The 15,359-nt window shown below is 44.8% G+C and overlaps 1 protein-coding gene across 12 annotated transcripts in view; it reads right to left on the reverse strand.

The window, feature by feature from the left end:
• The window catches only part of RBFOX2 (RNA binding fox-1 homolog 2), a 164,735-nt gene that overhangs the window by 95,551 nt on the left and 53,825 nt on the right, over positions 1–15,359 (reverse strand). For 2 of the 12 annotated variants that reach the window (XM_056510512.1, XM_056510520.1), the window contains exon 1: positions 11,783–11,986. The exons of the other annotated variants lie outside the window; for them this stretch is intronic. In XM_056510512.1, coding sequence (XP_056366487.1) covers positions 11,783–11,797 — 15 coding nt within the window. In that variant the 5' untranslated portion in view covers positions 11,798–11,986. Of the gene's footprint in view, positions 1–11,782; positions 11,987–15,359 lie in introns of those variants that run through there. 12 annotated transcript variants of the gene reach the window in all.

The following is a 15,359-nucleotide window of genomic DNA, read 5'->3' on the forward strand; positions in this document are numbered from 1 at the left end:
ACAGGACTGCTAAGGCAAAAATTAACTGCAACTTCTCTGCATTATCAGCTGGGATATCAGCAGCACTCAAACTTCAGCCTCTGTGGCTTTACAGGTCTCTTAGCATGAATTTAAAAGAACCACTCATCTCAAGCTAGAGATTCATACGTAGGCCAGAGTTAAAGTAGGGCAATACTTAAGCTGCATCTCAAGCTCACATTGTAATGAAGCAAAAACTGCAACTTCAAGCTCTGAAGGGGCACAGCAGGCACACTCCTGCAACTGCTCTGAACTAGACAGCTTCTGAGAAACTTGTGGGAATCTTAAAAATCTAATACAGCTCAACAGTGTGCAAAAGCTGTTTTAGCAGGCAGATCCAGCTGCAGCATCATCTTTCACATACATTACCAGGTTCTCTGTACAGTGCTGAGAATGAGACCCTATTCTGCAGCATAAGAATGTAGTAGATGTGCAAACACTGTAGGAAGCAAATTTCAGGATGGCAGATTGCCAACACCTCTGGGCAAAATTAAGAAAAAGCATCCCTGCCACCCAACTGCCCCAAGACTGTCAGCAAGAGAACAGGAGAAAACGCAACCGCCATCAAGACAAAAAAGATAAAATTACAGTCACTTTTCAAAAGGAAAAAAACCCCATATTTTCTTCACATTCTCTTCCTGGCTTACCCTCTTTGCAATTATAGCACAAAGGTAATAGCAGCCACCGAAAGTCCAGCTGTCACATTTTGATAATTCAGTGATTGCCCACATAGATCTAATTACCTCAGTCAGTCTGCATGCCTGAGACCTCATATGGGCATGGCCATACCTCAGCCTTGCCCTGACAGAGGTTTGGAGAGTGGAAGCAAAAGCAATGCTAGGACGATCAGATGTTTTTTAGAGTGACCAAGGTTAAAGTATAGGGACAAGTAGAAGGGAAACAGCTGCTCTAGACCTAGAGACAAGAGAATGCTTAAAACCTAGAAAAATAATTAAACGAACTAATGAGCCATAGTTGGCAAAGGAACCACAGGTCAAGGCTGATACAATTCCTCAGCTGGGGGAGAGGTGAAGAAGGGGAGAAGCCCTCACATACTGGGACAGAGAGTAACCAAGCTAGCAGCTCCACAGCAGAGCTGTGCCAAGGTGGGTAGAAAAAAGGGATATATCAAGACAAGAGGTGATTTATTCTTAAGTTTCAGGGTTGGAATAAGCAGCAGATGATGAACAAAAGGAAATGTCTGTAGTGGCTCCGAACAGGAGACAGAAGTAGAATGGCAATGCCACACGGTTTGTTTTGTTACTGGGTTTGTTTGTTTTAAAAGGAAGCTAATAGAAAAACACCAGCAGCTTAAAATGCTCCAAGCATACAGCCCACCACTCCTCCTAGGTTATAACAAAAATTCCTGCCTTGTAATGAGAAGGCTTCTTGGGATGCAGCAGCCCTCCGACTCTTCGCCCCCAGCTGGGGGCCGAGGGGGTTCCCGTATCAGCGGCTCGGCAGCGCGGAGCTCCCCACGCTGGCACCGGCCGCCTGCCCAGTGCAGACCTGTAATCTGCCTCGACTTTGATTTAATGCAGCAATTACTGGTAATGTGGTTTGAAGGAGATAAATGCCCAGTACAGGGCTGGCTGGCACTGACGCTCATTTCGCTCATGATGCAAGAACAGTTTTAATTAAAATCCCCTTTATGATAAAGGAGCTGCTTGACTGGATGTTTCTGTGCTGCCCTGATACGGAGCCTCCTCCAAAGCGGATTAGAAATCAAAGTTTCCCTCTTCTCGCTACTGGCAACACACAAAAATAGGGAACACTGTCACTATGTCACCCCTCTACAATTTGCTTAACCCTAGAACTGCTGGGAAAATGCCCACATTTCCTTAAAAGCAATTGTTACTTCCTTGTCATGGCTCTAAGTGTTTTCCAAAATCTAAGCACAAGGGCTGCTTTAACTGGAATAAACACATCCATAGAGCTCATCCTCTGTGATCCAAACCTGGTTTCCCCTCTATCTGGCTTAAAAAGAAACCACCTTGGCTACTTCTATGGCAGAACCATATCTACAGCCTGCATTCTGGCAAGGAGAGATATCAGCCCCATGGTGTTCTGGCGAGGCGGTGGGAAATCAGAATTTGGTTGAAAGGCTGGAAATGTGGAACCTTCTGCTGGGTGAGGCAGAGCTGCGTGGACAGGGGAGAGAAAAGGAGCAGCACTGCAAGATAAAGGCATAAAATTTGGCAGAGCAGCCAAGATCCCAGCGCAGACATGTTCCAGAAATGAACTGCCAGCTCTTGATCGGGTTACAGCAAATGTAGGTGCAATTTTGGGTTAGTTTTCTTCTTTACACTATAGGAAATAACAGAGATGAATATATTAAGCACTGCTAGTTTCTATTGCGAGTGCCAGGAGCAGATTGTCACAGTGAGAAATTGGCCTTGTGCATTACACAGAAAAGGCAGCACTGGGTTTGGAGGCCTGCAGACAGTGCAATGTGAAGATAAAGCGCCTCAAGTCTGAATGTGCATTATTCCTCTCCTCAAGCCAACCAAACACACATAAACATAAAAAGGTTGATTTAAGCAGCTGAATTCCTCTGTGACCTTCAGAATGCATCTGTGGGCCACGGGACTACCCAGGCCCAGTCTTCTCAGAGCATGTGCCTCATCATCCGAGCAGTGCTCCATATTCCTTGATATTGTCTTCTCCAATGATAGGATTCTGCTCCAAAAATCCTTTTTCTTTAACATAAGAAAGCAATTTCAAAGTGGCTGTCATGTTCCATGATTCCCCACCCTCTTCAGACAGCACAGTATCAAACAACAGATGAAAAACAAGAAAACTCCTGACAGAACCAGGAGGGATTCAGCACAACAGCATAACCAGATGACTTCATAGGAGTCTGAAGCAGCAGACACCAGACCTCAAAATGCACGGCTATGAATGATGAAACCAGTCTTCAGGAGAACCTTGCTCCTCAACAGGGTGAACAAAGGGTAAAAACACCAGGTCAGAGACAGCAACACGAAGATTTAGTGTGGTTTTGCTGGTCCACAAGGGAAAAAAATGAAACCAAAAAAGGCCTGGTATAATTAACAAGATTAAAGGGGGATTTAGGATCAGGACAGAAAAGCAATGGGCCAGATTGATCCTTACAGGATTAAAGCTGGAATCCTACTAAGAGTCCAGTGGTTGAGAGATCAACACAGTGTAATGGGATTAAATCAACATCAGCTTTTGTTTTTACACAACTGAACCCCTAGTGCCTGTACTTCTACCGCTTCAGATAAGTGGCAGAAAAGTTGACTGGTACCCACAAACAACCAGGGCACAGGCAGCCAAGCACTGCCCTTTGGCCCTCTCAGGCAGAAGAGCAATAGGTAATGCCACTTCCAGAAACAAAGAACAAAAAAAAAGTGGTTTATTACAAATTGTCCAAAAAGCCAAGAAAGCTGAGGATTTACCAAATCCTGTGTTATGACCAGACCTAAATTAACTGGTATCAAGCGTGATGGGATCACCCCAGGCCTGATGGATGGGGAAGGCAGGAGGACAGTCCCAGCTGCAATCAGACATGCTGCCAAGGGGCAATTGGATTTTGATATTGTCTCTTGCTGACAAGGAACAAAGGACCCAGTATACTCTGCGGAACATATCAGCAAACACATTTAAGACAAATTGTCGCATGTACCCATTGCACAACAATATCCAAGAATTACAAAAGTGAGAAAAGCCTCTTTCAGCATGTATCATTTGCATTACAGCTGGTGCAACACATGCAGGCCAGCTGCACCTCTGTTCCCCTGCCCCGAAATTTCCAAAGCTTGTCGGTAATTTGAGTTGGTAGCAAGGGGGAGGGGAAGAGGGAAACAAGACAAGGCTAGATATTCTTTCTAGATATGTAGGCTATTTTTAAAGTTTTTAATTCTTGTAGGAGAGAAAGTCATGCATGTTTAAATGAGAGGGTATCCATCACCACCACACTTGGTTGCAAAGGGAAGGGGTGTTTATTGCACACCTGTTTGCAACAGCTAAACAGCTGCATTGAAGAGCAACATTCCTTACACAGGGAAAAAGCATTAAAGGAGGTCGTATTTCTACAGCATTTCTCAGTCCAAAAGGTGTTTAAAAACAGCAGTTACACACACACTGCATACACTCCACCCAAATTTCTTAAACAGAAGAAAATTTTCCCAACACTAAAATTTAAAAATGGCAATACCACCCATTTCTTAAAAGATGTCACAGTCAGTAGCCTCACCTATGCTGAATGGGCTTCTCCTTTTCAGCTGGTTTCACTGCTCCTCCTCATTCAATCAGCAGCCAAAATCACAGTGAAATAAATCAGGGAGGAGGAGAAATAGGTGGAAAAACTGGTGGATCCAACAGGCCTCAGTGCAAACCAGCTCTGCAGTGCCACTGAGGTGGTCCCCATGGAGATATGTACCCCACTTATGCTGTACCTTCCTGAGGGATCCTTTGCCTACACTCACAAGGTCTTCTCCATCCAAAAGGTGTGTCATGGATGCAAGCAGGCATCACCATCATGATTGAGGGTAGAATGAAAAAGGCCATTACAACAAAAATGAAAAGTGAAAAAATAGCAACAGGCAGTTCACACTGCACATTTTCCATTTTCTAGCCACGTATACATATTTGAATTCCAGCATTTTTCTGCATTTAAACTTTGTTTCAACACTAGATGATTTATAAATTATAAAAAAATGTACAGAGGAGTTTTTTGGTATCATTTCATTCCAGCTCCTTAAATATCATGAATAATAATCCCTAAGAATATCTTAAAGAATTGTCATCTGGTCAAAATATTTTCAGTTCATTATTGTCTTATGTCCAAGATTCAATCAGAGCATTGTGTGGGGGACAGCATCTTTCATTTGAGGCAGGAGAAAAACTAACTGCCTTCGCCCTGGATTCAGCTACAGACCCAAGAACCATCTGGTAAAAAATCAGCCAGCGCATTGTGCAGGCAGTATATTAGTCATGAGACACAGGACTCTGAGAACAATGAAACCTAAATTTAAGGGACAGACGAAGGAAACTTAATTACTCGTTTAAGCTTCTTCACAGCTTTGAGGAATCTTTAACATTTTTAGCAAAAGAATTTAGCACTGGAGGGCACAAAGCACATCCTCAATGGATTTCTTAATTTTCTGCAAGCCTGTTTTCATTTCCAGCGTGGAACTATCTGCACTGGTCCACAAGCACAGCTTGCCTCTCCAGTGCATGGCTGCAGGGTGAATCACATTGCCTTGGGCAAGGAGTACCATCCACAGCTGCAGTACTGCAGATACAGACTGCAGTTCCTTCTCCAAACGGACAACTCCATACAGAGAATGTTTTTTCTCACCCCTCTACATCACTCAAGCTCCTGCTCTATCCAGTAGCCCTTGCTGAACTGTGAAGGGACGCTTTCCAGCTAATTGCATAAGCTGTCCAATCATACTTTTGGTTAAGCATGCACACATACACAGTTGCTACCCTAGTGACTGCTTAGAGCTGTGGCAAAAAAGCCACCCCAGCTCAGGTCCACTCAGAGACTTTTCCTACACCACTGCCATTACCTTGTGGGTCAGGACAGCTCTGATAGGCTGTAAAGTTGGATGGAGAGAAACCTAATGGGCCTCAACAAGGGCAAGTGTAGGGTCTTCCACCTGGGGAGGAATAATCCCAAGTACCATTATAGGACCTACTAGAGACCAGTTCTGCAGGGAAAGACCTGGGACTCTTGGTGGATGAATGACAGCCACAACTTAATGATGAGCCAGCAGTGTGCCCTCACAGCCAGGAGGGCCATTGGTATCCTGAGGTGCATTGGAAAAACTGTGACCAGCAGGTCAGGGGAGCTGATCCTCCCCCTCCTACCTGGCCCTAATGAGGTCACAGCTGGAGTGCTGTGCCCAGTTCTGGGCTCCACATTTCAAGAAAGACAAAGAGATACCACAGAGGGTTCAGTAGATACCACAGAGATTATGAGGGGTACGGACCATCTCAGATGAGGAGAGACTGCAGGAGCTGTGCCTGTTTAGTCTGGAGAAGAGACAACTGAGAGAGGATCCCATTAATGCATTTAAATATCTCAAAGGCACGTGCCAAGAGGTTGCTGCCAGACTCTTTTTAGTGGTGCCCAGCAACAGGATGAGGAGCAATAGCCATAAACTAAAACACAAGAAGTTCCACCTCAGGGTGAACAAGAACTTCTTTACATTAAGAGTGGCAGTACATTGGAACAGGCTGCCCAGGGTGGTTATGGAATCTTCCTCTCTGGAGACATTCAAAATCATCTGGACATGTTCCTATGTCACCTACTTTAAATGATTCTGCATTGGCAGGGGGATTGGACTAGATGATCTCCAGAGGTCCTTTCCAAGCCGAAGAATTCTCAGATTCTGTGAAAACGATGAAGTTCTGTCACTAATGGAATTAAGATTAGCAAATAAGCACCATGGGAAGTGCAGGAAACACAGATGTTCAGTCTCAAATTGCTATTATCTGCACTCTTCCTCGAGCTTTCAGCTGGAAATCATGAAGGCTGAGGTTTATTCTCTCCTTATTCTCTTACGGTTTATTCTCTTCCTTCCAAGATAAACAGGTTGTTTTGTGAAAAACTAACTTAAACAGGATCCAGCCCCTGTCCGTCTTCCAAGACTCGGACAGGCTTACAGCAAAGAGTCCCCTGTGCTCACCACTGTTTGGACAGGTGGGAATACAGCAGTCAGGCAGAAGAGTCACTGGAGAAATACACCAACTGAGCAAGCCTACATCCCCCCCTAATTCTCTTGTTTAGACTCATCAGAGAAGGGAATTCATGAACATGATGGCAATGTGCTGTAAAACTGATTTACACAAAACTAGATAAAAATCACTGTAGCCTATAGAAGAGAGCATCCTGATCCTAAATCTTCATCTTCTGAAGCCAGCACCTTAATTTGAAATGGCTTCTCTTTTTGACCTGCACTGGGCTTTCTTGTCTCAGTAGTGACCTTGGCACCTTCCACGATTACAGGCTTGCAGGAACACAGAATTGGAAAAGATCACCTGGATTATCAACTCTAGTTCTCTAATAACACAGGCAGTCACATTATATAATCTCTTTCATACACTCTTCTTTCTCTGTTTCCCAATCTTCAAAGCCTGTATAAAACCCTAGATGCAAATAGATGCAAGTTGCTTTGTCACACAAAGCTCCAGAGGAACGCAATGCAGACATCCCCAACCCAGCTGTGCACAGAGCAGCTCGAGTGTGGAAGCAGTACAACCATGTTCATGAGGTGCTGCACCAAAGCTAATAAACCTTATCGAGCAGCAGAACTCATTATCTCAGCTGCAGTGCTGGACAAACATAACTATATTACTTCTGGATTCAAGCTGCTCCGTATGCATGCCACAGCATGGCACCACAGGGACTTGCAAGCTGGGGAATCAGCTTACAGGCTACTAGCTCGAGGATTTTCGCATGAGCTCCATTTTATGATTTTCCAGGGCTTTTCTGCTCCAGAGCAAGATTCCAAAAATCAGTGTTTGTATTAGCACAAAATGTCTTTTAACATACTCACAGAAACTCACCCAGACCTGACCTCTAGCATTCATTCAAGAAAACCTTTCTACATTCTCACAGCCACAGTGTCCCAGAGGCAACCCCATCACCACCTCTCTCAGCACTGACCAAGCCACATGCGCACTTTTCACACGGAAGCAGCACCTCTCCCTCCTGTCAGAGTGATGGCTGGCATCCATTAGCCATGCCTACCAAACAGGTTACAGCCAAAGACCTAGAGGAACAGCTAGACTTCCCCAGCAAGAGCTGCCCCAGGCTTCGTAACAGAACAGAGCAGGGAGGCAGTTTTCCCTGGATAGCCACTTGTTTTGCTGCTATCAAATGCATGCTTTGAAAACCATGCTGTAATGTCCATACTTTTCACTGGCAGTAGCTACCTCTCATGAAAAAAGACCAAACAAATAATAGAAAGACCTGGCATGAGGAAGAGCTCGTTGCTAAGACTCAAGTTTGGCAGCAGACTTGGGTTTCCAATCCCTTGGTGGTAAAGCTGATGAGCTCGGAGCCTAGAGGGAAAAATTATTCCAGTGAATGCAAAGAGAGACTTTTAAGTGACAAAAAGGCAAGTAAAAGACAGGTCAGGAAGAAAATCAACCAAAAAAAAATTCAAAATGAGCTTGGCAAGCTTGCTAGCACTATTCTTGCTGTACGGTAATTAGTGGGTCCAGGTAAGATCTTCACTTTCATAGGGCTCTGGAGAAAGAAATAATTTCTCATTGCAATAGGCAGCCACCCCTCTGACAACCACTCAGCATGTACTCTGTACGTGGCTGTGAGAAATGAGGAAATTATCCATACCCACTATAAACAGAGCGATGAATCCAGTGCTTTCCTACCAGAAGCCTAGCAACAGCATGGACCTCCCTTACCTTGGTCCCTCCTGCCTTTGATAGTTTCAGCTGTCTTTGAGCACAGGAGAAGGATGATTGATAAATTGCTTCATAGGGCTGCTGCCCCTTCCTTTCAACCTTTCTTGTAACGACAGACCTCCAACAAGGCAACATTCATACATGCAACTCTCAGAACACATCATGCTCTTTAGAAAATACTTGGAATGAAATGACTCTAGATTATATCTCATGACTCACAGTACACAAAGATTCATCTGCTCATAAATGAAAAAAAAATCAGTCTTTCTTATCCAGTAAAGGGTTGAATGCTTTTACCAGCTTCAAACCACTCTGCTCCTGGCTGTCACCAGCACAACACCTGCCCCCATGTTGTCATTCCTGATCGCCCTCAGCACAAAGACCTTCTTGATTTCATAGTCCAAATTACCCATGTCCCATTTAGAGAACTGATGACTAGGAGCTCTCTTGAGCAATTCAAGAGCCCAGACAGCTGCACACAAATGGGGATGAGTGTGAGAAGAGACAAAACTAGAGTTAGATGGTCCCACACAAACAAAACACTTGCCTGCAAAAACAGAACTCCTATATCCGCCTCCGATACATAAGGCAAATACCTACCTTGAGTTGCAACACTGACAATACACTCAAACGGTTTGCAACATCAGAGAGACTATCATACCATCTCTGCCTCAGAAAGACTTTATACAACTGCATCCTACACAACGAAAGTGTTAAGATAAACAGTCTTTCTTGATATTTAATGGCACAGATAGTCTGCTGCCTTCACTCTGCTCACAATGCCAAGCATTAGGTCATCATAACAGATATTTTAAGTTTCCTACTCTCCAGCTCTCCACAGCCCACAATATCCTGCAGTCTACAAGGCTCTCAAATATTTAAGAGGATCCTGCAACAAGTTTCACCCGAGGGAATACAGTTCAGCAAGCAGGAATGTCAGACTGAACCAAGCTACACCACCACTTCATTCCAGAGACAGCATTATAATCAGGGACTGTGATGTTGCAGGTAGCCTGTATGTCTGGGTTCAGTATCCATGCCACACCACAACTGCAGAGGAAGGTGCATTCTCCCTTTTATTTTACTATTTGTCAAAGCTGACAGCACTCAATATTGCACAACCTCTTCAAAGAAGATAATTCTGTAACATGCACCCCTGGGGGGTGGGGGGCTGGGGGAGAAACATTACGGTTGCTGTGGGAATCTTAATTCTGGATTTCAGGACTTGCATATTTAAAACCTCAAATTTAACATTGCATTAATGTAGCTTCATGCATTGAATTAAGGAATGACTCAGTACAAATCTCTGTGCATCTATTGAAGTCCTGACATTCCAAGGACAAGAGGCACAGAACAGAAAAAAAGATAGCACAGGCAACAAGAAGAGAGGCAGAGGAGAACCTGTGAGCAGGGAAGCAAGAAACTGGCACAGCCAAGGTACAACAAACCCCACACCAAACCAGATCTGTCAGTTGAGGCTCCTTGTTCTCACCGCTAAAGGTTATGTAGCCTGTCAGGATAAAAAGAGCTTAAAGCAGAAACATAAATGGGCATGGAGGAAAAGGTCCCTGAAAGGTCCAAGGAAAAGATTCCCCAAAAAAGTAAAAGTATAACCTGTACTGAGAAGGTAAAGATCATATCTAGATACCAAAAATTTACTAATTTTTTTAATTATCATGGCAGAGTGCCCAGATGATGCCTTTAAAATCCCTTCAGCTATTCAAGCATTTAATATTTATTTTCCCCACTTCTCTGAAGTTAAACTGCAATGCAAACACAGCAGTAGTGCTGCCTGAAGTTCAGGGTGCAAGATGAAGCAGCAGCCCATGGGGTTCATCCATTGGCAAGCATCCCAAAACTCAACCCTTTTAAGAAACCAGGTCAGTGCTTCATGTTTTGAGCCAAAGCTGGTCTTTAGGCAGGCTAACACCTCTATTTTATACTAGAGTGCTCACACACCCCACAGCACAGGAGGTGAGACAGCAGAGCAACCCTCCTCTGCTCCCACACTCGTCCTCCCCACTTCAGCAGAGTGAGGAACATCTCCATTGTTTATTCCTTATCTAAGATCAGCAGCAGCATTGGCTGAATTACTTACACTCACCCCACCCACCAAACCAAGCACAAATCTCAGCTGAGCCATGGGTCCTGCCCAGCCTTTCTCCCTAAAAACCAGCACCCCACATGGGGGTCCCAGGCACCAGGCTGTGGCAAGGGGCTGAGCAGAGGAGGTGGACGTGCCTGCCAGCAGGGCCTGCTGGACAAAACCAGGCAAGTGTGCATACCCCTGTGCAGAATCAGGTTACCCTGCAACAAAGATAGTGTGTGTATGTGCAAAGGAGGGAAGTCAAATCCTTCTGCCTGGGTTCCAAGGCTTGCTTTGTTGCTAAAATAAACCAGTGTTTGTTCCTGGGAATGATGGGGAGCTGGACTCGAAGCAGGCAGAGGCAGAGAGAGCCCTCTCATTCTGAGTTACAAACAAGGGTTTTTTTTAAAAAAAAAAAAAAACTAAATCAAACCAAAAGCTTGGGTCCCAAGTATTCTTTACCTCAAATGTCTGGGTAAGGAAACCCAAGGGCAAACTGCTGATCTCAAGGGTGCCCAGGAGCAGAGATAACTACCCAGTTGATGACTGAGCAGTCTAAAAGCTGACTGCTCCAGTGGAAATTCCAGTCTTGCTCAAAGGCTGAAAATACATATGCCTTTGTATAACCTATTCCTTTGCTTGCTGGATCTATGTAACACTTTACACATGTTTTTTTTCCTGACATTATTTTCCATACTCCACCAGAAACTTGAGTAACTGTGCCACTTCTGGAAAAACAACCTTGCATCCAGCTTTTCTAGAAATAGTTTCTCCCCCCATTCTCAAAGTCCCAAACTGCAAAGCTATCTAACCCCTTCCTGCTCCTCTCCTAGCCTTTGGAGACTTACGGATCCCTTTCAGCAACACTTCTTCACTACCTGGGATGTCTCTCAGTAACACGAAAAATCCCATAAAGCAGAGGCACATGGGAACAGCTTTATGCATAAAAAATATATATATAATATACACACACACAGGTCTCTCAGTTGGCAGACAGCGAGCAGCATTATACCAAAAATTTTGTCTCCAAGGCACCTGCCCAAAACTGCTCTCTCCAGAGGCACTTATAACCACAGGAAAAGCCTGCTTGATACCCAGCTAATAGTACTTGCTTGAAATATTATTTCTCAAAAGGGAAAACTAGCCCACAGTGAGTAGAGGCTGCAGAGAGCTAAGTCCAAGAGTGAAGGCCGCTCACGTTAGTGCAGAGTCCTTCAGCTTTCCATTCCTTATATGTGCAAAGTGTGCAAGCCCTCACACACGCTTCCTACTCACCCAGAGGTACATCATGTTAGCCTGGGTCCTTCTAACCCAGCAGTGAGATGATCCGGCAACACAACAGGCACTTCACTTCGAGACCGAGGTTGGTCGAGGGTGTTTTTTGGTGTTTTTTTTTTTTCTTAAAGAAAAAAAAATCCGAACGGCTCAGTTTGAGGCTTAGAAAGCGTCTCGCCTCCTCCACCCCCCTCCTCCAGCTCTGGCTGCTCTGTGCTCTTCTCTCGCACTTAATCTCTCCCTGGGAGTTCCCAGCCCCGTGTGTCTGTACTGGCGTGCACAGCACACACTCTGCATTCGCCTCCAGGGAATTTCTCTCTGTCATTCTGCTTCTAAAAACACAATCTCGGCCTCACAAGATTCTTGCAAGAGGCAGGGATGGGTGGGGTTAGTAATAAATGCAGCCCGGCTCCCAGTGCTGGAGAGCGCTCACTTTAGAAAAGGGAACTGCAGCCGTGAATGAAGCCGAGCAAAACCTTGTCCTCCAAGGTCACTGGCGGTGAGGACCCATTCCCCCCCACCCACTAATTGCTCCTCCAGGAATCATCCACAGATGCAGGAGCCACAAGCAGGTTCTGAACATCTTCATCCACCCCCTTAGTCAGCACCCCAAATTCGGCCACAATTCACAAGCTGTATTTAATCATTAACCACTGACAGGCATCAAGGAGCATAACTACGGGGATCCTGAAGCTAAGGAGAAAATCCGTGTGTGCCAGCCCTGGAGCTCCCTCAGGAAGAACAACCACTGTCGGCGTGAGCTGGGGAGAAGACGCGACACAGATAAAGGGGTTAATCTGCTTTCGCAGGTGGCTCCGCATGAGCATTTTACAGACTTGCATATTGCTACAGGGAAAGCAGCAGCTGGCTCCGGTTCCTCAGAGTGTATCGGGTTCCCACTTGCCTGGAGGCAGCTTCCCCCCAAGTCTGACTGGGGCAAGTGCCCTCGCAGCCTTGCGCTCCCAGCCTGCTCCAATTTCAGGACGCCAAGCTCTGCCGGTGGGGCGGCAGCCCCAGGAAAGGCACGCCGAGCAAAGACACTCGCCCCAGCTCCCTCGACAAGCACCAGCAAGCCCTTCCCCGCACCAGCAAATCCTCGTCCCATCCCCCGTGCCCGATGCCACAGGATGAGTGTCACTTCGCATCTCATTAATCAGTTAAACCGCTCTTCCAAACTAGGAAAACGGGTTTCTCGCCCCTTCCCTTCCCGCCTCGAAATGAAGAATTGACTTCCCTTGCCGGGCTCCAAATGCTAAGTTAAATATGGCCTCATCTCAAACGACAGGGAGGGAAAAAAAAGAAATTTAAAAGAAAAAAAAAAAAAAAAAAAAAAAAGGGAAAAAAAAAAAAAAAGAAACAAGGAAAAAAAATGTTTTCATTGAGGCACTGGTCTCCTTGGAAATGAGTTTTGAAGAAATATTTTTATCTCAGCTAAAGATATAGAAATGGTGCTATTCCACATATCAACTCTGCTTCCTTTACTTACAGATTACTTAAATGCAATCCAGAGGGCTTGGAACAAAGCACATGTTGGGCTCCACATGAGTCAGGCCCTGTCTATATGGGGTGACAAATGTGTGTGCCTCCTGTCACATACAGCCCAGACACCCCAGATATGCTCTGCACTCTCCAGGCCTTCAGCAAGCCACAGACACACCCCAGGGCTTGTCCCAGGAGCAGGCATGAGCACATGGGATGCTGCTGGGCTCTAGGGAAACAAACACATGACTGTCACTGCAGTCCCACAGAGAAACCTGGAGAAAAGACTTATTCCCATTACCAGGATACAGGAGTCATAGGGAACTGCTAGCTGAAGATAAGCAAGACTACACTCGACTTTCCAGCCCAGAAAACCCGAGCCCTGCTGCTCAGGGAAAAGAGCAAGCACTCCTCCAGAAAGCTGGGATTGCACAGGGTTGTTCCATAACGGCATTGCTCAGGTCTCCCATCTGCTCTCACCTTTTTGCACAATGGGTCAGGCTGAGAGGGTGAAAAGCAACGCTCCTAAAAATCACTTACTGCACCAAAGCCTATGCACCACAGTCTCCTAAGAGTGAAGCATGTGATCCACAAACCTGTTCTCAAAGGCTCTGAGAGGAGTGAAACAGCAGCAATGCTGACATTTGCATCACGATTAGACACTTCTGTTAACATCTCTGAAGCAGGGTCACACCAGCAGCAGCGACTAGTTCAGCCAGCCTGCAGACTGAAGCAGACATTTCTGCACCAGATAACCTTGATGGCATTTTCAAGGTTTTCTTCTGATCTAGAATCACAATTCAAAAATGATCCTATGGTCATTTTAATGAAAGCTGAGATTCCTTGTGTGCGGGGGAAAAAGTGGGAAGACACATGGACCAGGTAAGCAAACCCAAATAAATCCTATTTCATATGTATCCCTACAAAAGACTTGAAAAGGATGAGTTTTGAAATTAAGCTGAAGTGTTATTAAAAACTTCCCTAATTAAAAATATAGGAAAATCAAAAACAGGAAGAAAATTCTTCCCCTTCTTCCCCAGGCTCTCATCCTTTAGGCCACTTTTAGGGAAAGAAAATAAAAACTTTCAGAAGAAGCCTATTTGTTTATTTCAACAGCTGAGATTTGTTACAAATTATCCCAGCAATTCCATATTGTGCAGGTAGCATTCAACCTCCAAATCAAAACATGACCCATGAACCCTCCTTGAATCATCTAAAGACTACCTTATTTGCCACTGTTGCTACAAGGCCACCATCTCCATGGAAGGCACACGGGAAGATTATGGAGAGCAGCAGACTTCTGGTGATGTAATACCTTTGTCCTGGAGCAGGAGCCCTGTTTGATGAAGTGCAAGAGCAGGTTTCTCAACACCCAATGCTCTCAAGCAGTGAGAGGAGCACCCAGCGGGTCAGGAAATGAGGCCGTGGGAGGACTTGAGAGGCACCACCACCTTGCTTCAAGAGAGCTGCTGCTGCTGCCCAGAGGTTCAGAACAATGACATGATTTAGGTCTTAATTTTGCTTTTTTTTTTTTTTTTTTTTTTTTCATATTTTTCAACTACATTAGCTGGTACATAAAAAGTATCCATACAAGACATTTCTTTCTGAAAAATTTCTTCTAAAAAACCACAAAATATTCTCTAAAGAGCAAGAGGACAATAATATGTCAATGCATCTTAATCCAGAAAAACAAAGACAGACATGACTAAGACAGGCTTCTAATACAGGCAGCTAGGATCCCCTGCAAATGCTTTACCATAATCCTAACAGCAGTAGTTTACAGGAAATGTGTCAGGGAGCTTGTAAAGGCTGCTGTGTGTGGAAACACACATTATCTCTTAGGGATCTTTCATGTCTCAAAAAGGATTAAAAGTAGAAAGAAAAAGATTTCAAAATTAATATATACCAAGCTATGAGAAAAATGTTCAGAGAGCTGTAGCCTAGTGAAACATTGGTCCCTCTTCTCTGATGGGAGGCTGTTGTGTAAATCAAAGTGAAAGGGGAAGAAAGCAGTCTGCAAAGACTTTCATGCTTGTTAGAGAAGGAAACTCTTAGCAAATAACAAAAGAGGAAAGAGAAAAAAGGGAGCAAGTAACCA

The sequence above is a fragment of the Oenanthe melanoleuca genome, chromosome 1A (assembly GCF_029582105.1).
Source record: "Oenanthe melanoleuca isolate GR-GAL-2019-014 chromosome 1A, OMel1.0, whole genome shotgun sequence".
Taxonomy (NCBI): domain Eukaryota; kingdom Metazoa; phylum Chordata; class Aves; order Passeriformes; family Muscicapidae; genus Oenanthe; species Oenanthe melanoleuca.